Below are 12,112 nucleotides of genomic sequence, written 5' to 3' on the forward strand. Positions count from 1 at the left end.
GCCAATATCAATCGATATTTCCTCACATACTGCAAAAATATTCCGGCCTTCTTCAATAAAGGCTATTGAAATTGAATCGTTCCTTTAGGTTAATTCCCATTTTTTAAGTTTTTATTTCAAATATTTATTTATTTTGAGAATTATTTATTGTTTTTTACTAATTCTAGCAATTTCTGGTGCATTCGGACCTTTATTTTCTATAATAAGGGTTATTTTCTGAATGTAAGGTGTACTGTACAAATTTTTGGCAATTTGATAGATTTTACAGATTTTTTTCAAAAATTTTTATCAGTAAATGATTTTATCGGTGCTTAGTTTACATAATTTAACTAAATTAAAGAGCTTTTTTAAAAAATATTAAAAAAAATGCAGTAAAGTAAAAAATTACACAATGTTTTAATTATATGGCCACTTCAAAGTCGATGTATTTTCATAAAAACCGTTATTTATGGAAAAATTGCATGAAATAATTTTCCATTTCCACACTAAATCTCTTAAGTGCAGTATATCGAAGTGTTCTGAATTAAAAAATTTTCAAAAATACTTCAAACGAATCGAGGGCTGATCAAAAAATGTTTACCACAGTAAATGTTTTAATTCTGTGGCCACCACTGTATATACAAATCATCATGGCCTAAAGATGGTTTAAAATGGATTTTGAAAGGGTTACAAACCAATTGGGAACGATAAACACGTTTTGTGGTGAATTAAACAGCAATAGAATGGCTGTAGATTGTTTAAAATAATTCCAAAAATATTTTTTCTTGTTTAGAAATGTTTAAAAAGTGTTTATTTTTCATTTGGTGAAATTTCCGAACCGTGGTGAGTTTCCATGGAAATTCACCACACCAAGTTTTTTGCGGAAAATGAATCAGAAAAATATTTCCAATCCAAAACAGCCAACGAAAAGTTTGTAGTTGTAATAAAAATTGAATTCACCACTTTTAGAACTTTTAAAAATTATCGAAAATATTTAATTTTTATTTAGAAATATTTTAATGGTGTTTTTATTTCATTCTGTGGCATTTTTAAGCCGTGGTGAGTTTCTATAGAAATTCACCACACCAAGTTTTTTTATAGAAAATGTATCATAAAAATATTCAGAACTTAAAATTGCAATCGAAATTTTTCTAGTTGTTATAAAAATCAATTTCACCACCATAAGAACTTTAAAAACTTATCGAAAAGAATTTAATTTTTATTTAGAAATGTTTTAAAGGCGTTTCTATTTCATTCTATAGCATTTTCAAGTCGTGGTGAGTTTCTCGAAAAATTCACCACACCACCTCTTTTGCAAAAAAATGTATCAGAAAAACATCTCTAACCCAACACAGCCAACGAAATATTTCACCACTATAAACATTTTTAAAAATTGTCCAAAAAATTGAAAACTTGTTGAATTTTTTTGAAAAGGATTTGGAAAAAATATTCTTCAAAATATTTTTCATACATAGAAATGTATAAAATAACCACATTTTTCTTTTTTCTTCAATTTTCAGGTCGTGGTGAAATTTTCAAGAAATTCACCATACTTATTTTCTTTCAGAAAATAATTCTTCTAATCATTTCGAAACGAAAACCAACAATCGAAAATTTTTTACATTGAGTTTTCTACACTTTCACCACTATTGAATCTCTATAATAATTCCAAAAATTATTTTTTATACACAGAAATGAATGAAAAGTCCTAATTTTCCTTTTTCCGCAATTTTCAACCCGTGGTGAGTTTCTTGAGAAATTCACCACACGAAGATTATTCCACAAAATGTAATTCCAAAACATTTTCAAACGAACCCCGTTAATCAAAAATTATTTCCCTGCATTTTAAACCATTTTTTAGCCATGGTGAATTTTTTTATTTCATTGTTTTTTAATTACTGGTTTTTCAATTCGTTCCTTTATTTATTCGTTACATTGAGCAATTGGTTTCTTCTATTTTTCTATCATGTTACTGCTTCCTTTAATGTTTTCTTCCGGTTATATTTTTTATTATTTTTATATTAATTATTTATTTTTTATTTTATTAAATATTTCATGTATTAATTGTATAGATATATATTGATCACTTTTTGTTGTTTGCTTAAACACTAATTATTAATTCTTATCAACTAGAGAAAGAAATGAAATTAAAAATTAAAAACTTTTCTTAAAAACACAGCTATATTTTGTTTGCATCATTTTCTCCGGGAAACTCCATTCATTACCATTTTACTTTTTTTCTTTAGACGGACAATCAACTATTTCGTCGTATTTTCTTCCCTTATACAATCCACCTCCTTTCACGTTTTTGTCTCATCATGATCATGATTACTATTGTCCGTGCCCAGTTGCTTCCACTTCTAGCTCCAAAAATCCACCATATTGACTAGTTTGCATTTTTTGAGCTCAAGTTTTGTGGGTCGGGCACGAAGTCAAGCACGTCCGAAAATGGCCGACACATCGCCAGTCGATTGCGAATGTGACATATTGATATTGTTATTCGAGGCTGTGGTATGATGCGAGGAGCCATTCAATTGCGGCACATGATGACCATTGTGATGGGTATGACCCAGTGTGGCAATGCCGCCGTATTTGATCGATGATGTTGAACCCACGGTACCGGTTATCAAGTGTTTACGTGATGCAGATTGTGTAAGATGTGAATTGCTGTGACCACCCACTAGGGTGCCATTGGAACCACCTGTGGTTCCGTAGAGACGATGCAACGAATATTGTTGCACGGATTCGAGATCTGATACCGATGATGTTATCTTCGAACGCACAGCCATTTTTTGCATGCTATTGTACTTATCACCAGCCGATAGCTTAATGTCGGGTAAATGACCTGAGGACTGAGCATGTGTGGGATGCAGTGATGTGGAGACATGATGATGGCTGCCACTGCCCCCATTGGTAGTTGATGTGGTCATGTGGGGTATGTTTGTGGAGCGTGTCGATTTGTTGGTTGTGGTGGTGATGGCAGCATTGCTAACGGTTGTGGTGCTGGTAATGGAGGCCACAACGGGACCGCTGCCACCGCCATTCGCGGCCGAGGGTGAGATATCGGCAAAACTGTAACACGATGATTTCTGCGAGGATGAATTGAGTCCACCGGTGGATGATGATGTTGACATGCGACACGAACGATGACGGGAAGACGAAGATGGTTGCAAGAACTCGTGATGAGCGGCCTCATCGGGGGTCATACGCTCCGCAGGATCCCATTCCAGACAACGATAAAGGAAATTAATGAAATGACGATCTTGACATACCAACACCTGGGAGAGGTTTTTGGTGCCGGGGGTGCGTTTGCGACCCTTCGAATTTGTCACGCAACGCGGGGCACCACGTGAATCGAAGAACAGACGACGTCTGGTAGCTGTGGCAATGAGATCTTTTGGCGGCAGTCCAAGTATTTCCATAATGCAGGCTAGCTGTTCGACTTCATTTTCGCCGGGGAACAAGGGGAAGCCGGTGTAAAGTTCGGCAAGAATGCAACCTGGAAGGGGGAAGGAGAGAGATGGTTATTAGGGGTTTAATAGAACATGAGTTTCATAAGAATTTCACCACACCTTTATTTTGGTCTAAAATCGTCCGAAATCATTTATTTCAATCAAATTTGGTGTCTCGATCAATCGAAACCATTTTTAACGCCCTTTATTGTATATTGCTTCAATAAATGTATTTTCCTTCTATATTTTATATCACGACATCATTTTCTTCCCTCCTTCCACTATTTATGACATTTTTTCCTTCTTCCCTGTAAACAATGCCTTAATACACTGCTTATGTTCCCCTTATCGTCTTACATTATCTCTCAATTAAGCTTTTCCTTCGCACTGCAGCCTGTGAATTTATTTGTAGAAGGTCAATTTTCCATGACATGGCCGGCAATTAACCAGGAAACTCTATACATTAGATTTTATCACAATGATAATTTGTAAAAATTTGCTACATTCACAAACAATGGCCGAGGACCAGGAGGAAACAAAAACAGAAGAATATTTTTCTCATAGCCTTTCCTGTAACAATATGCTAGCATATGTTTACGTATTTGTGTATATAAATTACAGGATATTTGCATGGCTTGTTGTTGCTTTTATTATCTAAATGCTATTTAATGTATATAATACACAAAAATATGATGTACATAAAAGTCTACATAAAGGGAAGAAAATGTGTGAAGATATTTGATTCTCCTTTTCCGAGAAGATTTGTTTGTTTGTAAGTCCATATAAAAGAAAATGTTCGGGATAACCTTTTTAATATCAGTTGTCCTTATTTGTTCCGCATGGTCTTCTCTTATTTCAAAATAAAGTGAGGCCAAGGATTTGTACATTATCCTTGCTGACTGGTTGTTTGGCTAGGGCTATTTGCACAGATTAATTACGCACGTGCGTGTTAATGTAAAAAAAACGTTTCTTCATACGATATTTGCAGATTTATTCAAAGCATTTCTAAGCGGAAATTGTTATTGGACATTTATGTAGATGATTTTTTTTATTTTTCCTTTTCATTACAATGTAAATGGACTAGAAATTGAAAAGCATGAAAAAGGAGAGAGAATGACAAATAAAACTTCCAAGAGTTTCTAAATGTGAAATATAGAAGGACATCTTTGTAAGAGGGCAAAACGAAGAACATATCAAACTAAGGAAAGGAAAGCTAAGGAAAATATTTAAAATTTTAAAGATATGACTAGAAAGGGAAATTGTTTAAAATTTAACAGGAGAATAATAGAAGTTTAATGAAAATTTAAATATGCTGGAAAATATAGAAAGGAAATTTAAAAATTTCTAAATAAAAAAATATATGTAAATAAAGCTTATCAAATTTTTTATAGAAAAAGTTTACATTTTTAAAAAAACTGAGTTTTTTTTATTAACTTAATAATAAAAAATTAACCTCATGTTTTGTTATTAGAATGTAGAAATTGGTGTCAAATTTTCAAAAAGGAAAGGAAATTCCATTTTTAAAGTTTGATTGGAATGAAAAATGTTAAAATTCCTGATTTTCAAAAAAATTTCGGAGTGGTAAGTTTTTTGAGAAATTCACCACACCTTGGTTTTCACTGGGAATTAATAAAAATTCACTCTAATTCGATAATTTTTCAGTTTTTTGATATTTTAAAGTTGTACGTAGCATTTTTAATAGAAAATTTAATTTTTTGAAGTTAAATAAATTTCACCAGGAAGGAATATGCCAGGAAGGAAAACAGAATCCATTTTTTTAGGTTTTATTGGAATGGAAAATTGTTACATTCCTGATTTTCAAAGAAATTTTGGAGTGGTGAGTTTTTGGGAAATTCACCACACGGGAAATGCATTATACAAAGATAATTTTTCTATATTTTGGCATAATTAAGCCTGATTGTGCAATTTTATTAAAGAAAATACATTTTTCTGTACCTACGAAAAATATCAACCCTCTGTAAGATGCCGGAGAAGAAAGGAAGATACATTTTTATATGGCTAATGAGGCAAAAATGTGCCTCATCGAAATATTTGGTTATAGACTCCACGTTTGTTTTAAACCAAATCCGCTACCGAGAATTAGCAGACGATTTACAAATGTGTGTTTGCCCGTCTGTCTGGTTGGGGCGGAAGATAACTCACAATGGAAGTAACAAATACAATTAAACTTTGCACTTTAAAATATTTGTGATAAAACTTAAATGAAGTTTCTTATGAAATTCACCACACCTTGTTTTTAATTGAAAATTATTCAAGTCTAGTTTTTACATAGTCTCTAAGGCAATTTTCGTGAAGAAACATAGAAGAAAATAAAAATTAACTCTCTGCTACTTATCTATCCTAGATTATTCCAATTTTTCGTCAAAATGTTATTTTTAACTAAATCTACAAGCGATTTTTCACCGATTTCTGCAAAATTTCATGTGTGGTGAGTTTGTTATGAAATTCACCACACCTTGTTTTTTATTGGAAATTATTCCAAATTAATTTCTACACTATTTACAATGTCTTTAATGACTTTTAATGCAGTGAAAATCATTTTTAGGACATATTTTTGGCATTCTAAACAATATTTGAGTATAATTTTGAATAAAACTCAAAAAAAGTGCATCCCCTAGTATCTCACCATTTTTGTGATTTTTTATCAGCATTTTATTTTTATACTTAATGTACCGACTATTACCTTTCGATTTCTGCAAAATTTGATGTGTGGTGAGTTTCTTAAGAAATTCACCACACCTTGTTTTTTATTGGAAATCATTCTAAATTATTTTTCCACCTTTTACAATGTATTTATTTATTACCTTTCGATTTCTGCAAAAATTGATGTGTGGTGAGTTTCTTAAGAAATTCACCACACCATGTTTTTTATTGGAAATTATTACAAATCAATTTTTACACTGTTTTTATTATCTCCAATGGCTTTTTATACAATGAAAATAATTTTTAGGCAATATTTTCATTATTTCCTTCTAGTCAACTACGAAAATAATATTTCATTTTTTTGTATACTGCCTTCATTTAAAACCCACAAATGTATATTTTTTTGTTTTCTGTCTTACATATCTATCCACTCATGTCAGTGTTCATCCTCCCCCTTGTAATTTAATTAAATTTCCAAAGAGTGAAGAAATAGCATCCCTGCATCGAACCTCCAACCTCATTCAATTGAATGTCCTACTGCAATGAATTTCCATGTTTTGTGGTTTACAACACAAACACACCAACACAACTTGTTGTCATCCAATAGCATTGCAGGGGATTTTTCCCATTCGAATCTTTACCAAAAACAATATATTGCTTAGGATTGTGATACTGATTATGACGATGACGTTGAATCGACCCGTTTTTTTGTTTAAATAATTGGCGTTTAGTCAAGGATTCTGCTGCTGTGTTCAAGTTTATGATGATGCCCTGCAATATACTCTCTTGAGTATTTTTAATTTTCTAGCTGGCCATTTGCAAATGGTGTTTTGTGGGCCCAAGCTAAATCATTTGGCCACTAAAATTTATGTTCTACAACATCAACAAACAATAACAAAAATCAAAAAACAAAAACCTACCATATAAATGTATGAATGTGGTTTTTAATAGCAAAAAAAGGTCAAGGTCAGTAGTGCAGAATTAGAAAACAAGTTTGCTGGAAATTAGAAAATAAAACAAGTCGATTGCCAGATTACTCTTGGTGGAATGAATGGGGGGTAAAGAAAATGTTTGTAATTATTTGATACTTGTTTTTTGTTTTTAATTGCTCTTGCTTGGCACAATGATTCAGCAAAGGATGCAACAAGGATAGAGATTTGTTGTAATTATTATTGCTGATTAAAAAATAAGGGATTAATTAAGGTAGATGATTCACTTTTTTTTACAAAGAGCTCAATTGTGCCATTTTTAAGATCCATTACGGATTTCATGTGAAAAAATATTTTTTCTTAAAATGTTAAGAAAATTTTTTCTCTACAAAATTCTTTGAAAATATCTTTGTATTTTCCCCCCATTTAATTAATTTTCATTTATATATAAATATAAACGAAATGAAAGTTTCATCTCAACTTGTCAGCTCAACTCATTAGCCATATTAATAATTATTTCCTCTTAAACGCCTTGACAAATACACATTTCATTTTAATCCTTTATGATGAAGCTCGGAGAGGCAAAGTGAAGGGCGAGAGGTAAAACAAATGTGGAAAAAGTGTTGAGGCAAGAAATGAATTCAAACTAATGGAAAGTCACACATATTCAGATTAGCTGTCATATATAAAAATACATATATGTATATGAATATATAACTGTGACATATATGTATATAGAAAATAAAAATAAAGACAATGATAAATTAAACATAAGTTTGTATGGAAAGTCAGGAAAAAAATTAAATTGATTTCGAATTTTGTAATAGTTTTTAAAAATATTAATTTTTAATATTTAAATTAAAAATTTAAAAATATATAAAATTTATATATTTTTAATTATTAAATTAAATTTTTAGAATATAAAATATCCTACGCCATACTAATACTAGCCAATTCCATATTTTTAAGATACATTGGTCCTCCATGGATCAGAGTCCATGTACGATTTTCAGACCCAATATTTTTGGCATATTTCCATATGCCTTTAATATGCACCCTAATATTCACTTTATTTGCAAGGATAATTGTGCAAAAGGCAAACATTCTTTCTGTATATACAACATATGTTTATGATGTACGGATGTAGGTATGCTTGTAAATATGTTTGATCATATTCCGGAACAAGACATAAAAGTATGTGTGTGTTTACATTTTTAATTAAAAATATGCATTAAACAAAATGTTACTAATTTGTAGATGCAAATAATATTTATATATACATAACATTTATATATATTTGTTTAAACAGTGGGAGTTAAAAAAAATGCTTAAAAAAATCTACACCTTACTGTGGAGCTTATAAAAAATTTTTAAAAAAATCTACGCCCAATGGAGAGTTCAGAAAAAAATTCGTTAAGAAATCTACGCCTTACTGGGAGCTCAGAAAAAATAGTTAAGAAATCCACGCCTAACTGGGAGCTCAGAAAAAAAATCTTTAAAAAATGTAAGCCTTACTGGGAGCTCGGAAAAAGAGCTCATAAAGAATTCTTTAAAATCTACTGGGAGCTCGGAAAAAAATATGTAAAAAACCTATTCCTTACTGGAGCTCAAAAAAAAATCTTTAAAAAATATACGCCTTACTGGGAGCTCAGAAAAAAAATCTTTAAAAAATATACGCCTTACTGGGAGCTCAGAAAAAAATCTTTAAAAAATCTACGCCTTACTGGGAGCTCAGATAAGAGTCTTTAAAAAATCTACGTCTTACTGGGAGCTCAGAAAAAAGTCTTTAAAAAATCTACGCCTTACTGGGAGCTCAGAAAAAAATCTTTAAAAAATCTACGCCTTACTGGGAGCTCAGAAAAAATCTTTAAAAAATATACGCCTTACTGGGAGCTCAGAAAAAAAATCTTTAAAAAATATACGCCTTACTGGAGCTCAAAAAAATCTTTAAAAAATCTAAGCCTTACTGGGAGCTCAGAAAAAATCTTTAAAAAATCTACGCCTTACTGGGAGCTCAGAAAAAAAATCTTTAAAAAATCTTCGCCTTACTGGGAGTTCAGAAACAGTTGTTTAAAAATCTACGCCTAATCTTTGATATTTAAAAAATATACGCCTACATCAGCCATTGAGACTATTTTATTTTTGTACAAGCACATATTCGCTACTTCGTTAGCGAATGTGGGAAGTATTTAAAATCCAATACCGACCATTACGAACGTTTTAGAACCATTTAGTACCTATTCCAAATTTCATTATTGTATCGGTTCACCTAATCCATTTGTATCACATACCTCAATCCAAAACCCCAACCACCATTTAGTATCATTTAGTACGCATTAGTAGTACCCAAAATTCAAATTGTAACAAATTTAGTACAATTTAGTACCCATAACTATGAGTTTCCAAAAAGACATCGATATCCCAATCTTACACTCCAACAATAACCATATTTCCAAAATTTCAGTGCTCCAGCTCTATTGGTACACCCAAATCCTCATTTGGTACATACTAGTACGAATTTCAAAAACTTTCTACAAAGTCCAATCCTACACCCCATCAGTGATCCTAACAACAAATTTGAAGAGTCCAGCTCTATCGGTTCACCCAAATCCCAATTTGGTACCATTTAGTACACATTAGTACGACTTTCCAAAACTGTCTACAAAGCCCAATTCTACATCAAAAATATGATCCTAACTCCAAATTTCAGGTTCCCAGCTCTATAAGTTCACCCAAAATTCAAATTGTAACAAATTTAGTACCCATAAGTATGAATTTCCAAAAAAGTTACCGAGATCCCAATCTTACACTCCAACATTAACAACATTTTCAAAATTTCAGTGCTCCAGCTCTATCGGTACACCTAAATCCACATTTTGGTACACATTAGTACGAATTTCCAAAACTTTCTACAAAGCCCAATCCCACACCCCATCAGTGATCCTAACAACAAATTTGAAGATTCCAGCTCTATCGGTTCAGCCAAATCCAAATTTTGGTACCATTTACTACTTACCAAAACTTTATACAAATCCCAATCCTACATCAAAAATATTATCCTAACTCCAAATTTCAGGTTCCCAGCTCTCACCCAAAATTCAAATTTTACCAAAATTAGTACCATTTAGTAGCGCTAAATATGAATTTCCACACCTACATCCAGTGATCCTGACTCCATATTTCATTGTTCCCGCTCTACCGTTAACCCTAATCCAAATTGTACCAATTATAGTACGATTTAGTATTTTTCGTACACATAAGTACAAACTTTCCATAACTACGTACATACTCTAATCCTACTCTCCGGCGATAATGTTAATTTTAAAAATTGAACCTCCAATTAAAAATTGTACAAATATATATAAAGTACTCCGTATAATGAGTACACTATTTCAAAACCATCTCCTTATATCGATCATACTTCTCAACCTTAATTTGCATTCCAAATTTCAAGTTTTTAGCTCTACGAAATGTCCCAAATTTAGTACATTTTAGTACTTTTCGCATACTTATAGTTCGAAAGTCCAAAAAATCTTTTGTTATCATTTAAAATTTAGGAGTTCTACTCTGCCGATTCGCCAAATACAAATGGTATCACGTTTTCTACTCTTTAGTACTTTTCGTACCGTTCTAGTACGAATTTCCAAAAACCCAGCATTATCTGTCACCTTTGGACCAAGAGTGACCCTCACCCAATTTCAATATTCATCAACGCCCAGACGAAACGGCTTAAGTCTGGGCGTTGATGAATCCTTAAATCAGTCATTCAGTCAATCACTTTACTCTTTTATTAGCATAAGATTTGTTTCCCACTGTAATTTTTTGGCTTATTGCATCCTTTACTTTCCTTGATTCGTATTTTTTTAATTTTTGCTGTTTCATTTTTATTTGCCCAGTGTGAATATAACTAAAGTATGTCATATATATGCATATATATATGACAATTTTGTATTCCTACAATGCGACACCAAGGGACACATTGCTGATTGGCAACAAAATAAAGAAAAACCCACACAAATACACACAGAGACCAGCACAACACTCACCTAAACTCCACATATCAATGGCAGTGCCATATTGCAGACCCAATATGACTTCGGGTGAACGATAGAATCTCGATTGGATGTAGGTGTAGACTTTGCGATTGACATAACATGAGCTGCCAAAATCAATGACCTTTATTGAGCTGCTGCCACGCTGTTTAAGGAGTATGTTTTCCTAAGGGAAGAGGAGAAAAGAAAATGTAATTTAATTAAAAAAAAAATTAAAAGAATTTCAAACTTACCGGTTTGAGATCACAGTGTATAATATTCTCTTTATACAACAGGCGCAGGCATTTTACAATGGAATTGCAAAAGCGACGAATTAGACTCATGCTAAAGCCATTGTAGTTGTTCTTCTTGATCAGCTCATATAAATTAAGACTGAAATGAGAAAAAGAAGAAGAAACAAGGAAGAATTAGTATTTATTTTTCTTTCGGAAAGATTTGCATTTTTTGATAAAAAAAAAATACCAAGCAATTATAGTTGTTGTTTATTTAAATAAGAAAAAAAGGTCCCAAAATAAGGAAGAGTATTTTTGTTTGTTATATTTTATTTATTACAAGAAACCATAAAAATATATTAACCTTGTCAAATTATATTTTGTATTTATTTATTTTTTCCTTTTTCCACCCTCACAAAATGTCCTTGTTCTTTTAGAAGTTTTGTTGCTATTTTTTTTATTATTTGTATAATATAATAACTAAAAAAGGCTTATCAGTTAATTAATCAGTTTTTTCCCAAAAAGAAAGGTAAATTTAATATTTTTTACATTAGTATGTGCGTTTGTTTTGTTGGTTTCTTTCCTTCTAATATAACCCATGAAAAATGCAATATTTTTTCTTCCTAAGAAAAACATCAAAACCGGGGTAGGTTTTTTGGGTTTTTTTATTCTGCCATTTCGTCATCGAAATATTTATTAAACATGCAATGCAAATTAAAACCACATAAAAAATATATAACAAATAAAAAATAATAACATGAATCCTTATTAACCCACACCGCAAGGAATATGACTTACTGCTATTGAAGGGGGTGAGGGGAGGC

At 31.6% G+C, this 12,112-nt stretch overlaps 1 protein-coding gene across 1 annotated transcript in view; it reads right to left on the reverse strand.

The window, feature by feature from the left end:
- Window positions 1-2,398: 2,398 nt before the first annotated feature.
- The window catches only part of LOC133333851 (dual specificity tyrosine-phosphorylation-regulated kinase 2), a 34,055-nt gene continuing 24,341 nt past the window's right edge, over window positions 2,399-12,112 (reverse strand). Inside the window, exons 5-7 of the mRNA XM_061542162.1 lie at window positions 11,310-11,448; window positions 11,071-11,242; window positions 2,399-3,478 (exon numbers count right to left, since the gene is read on the reverse strand). Of these exons, the coding sequence (XP_061398146.1) occupies window positions 2,412-3,478; window positions 11,071-11,242; window positions 11,310-11,448 (1,378 nt within the window). The 3' untranslated portion in view covers window positions 2,399-2,411. The remainder of the gene's footprint in view (window positions 3,479-11,070; window positions 11,243-11,309; window positions 11,449-12,112) is intronic.

This window comes from Musca vetustissima, unplaced genomic scaffold, assembly GCF_032173495.1.
Source record: "Musca vetustissima isolate MV318-11 ecotype Yass unplaced genomic scaffold, APGP_CSIRO_Mvet_v1 utg9142, whole genome shotgun sequence".
In the NCBI taxonomy this organism is placed as follows: domain Eukaryota; kingdom Metazoa; phylum Arthropoda; class Insecta; order Diptera; family Muscidae; genus Musca; species Musca vetustissima.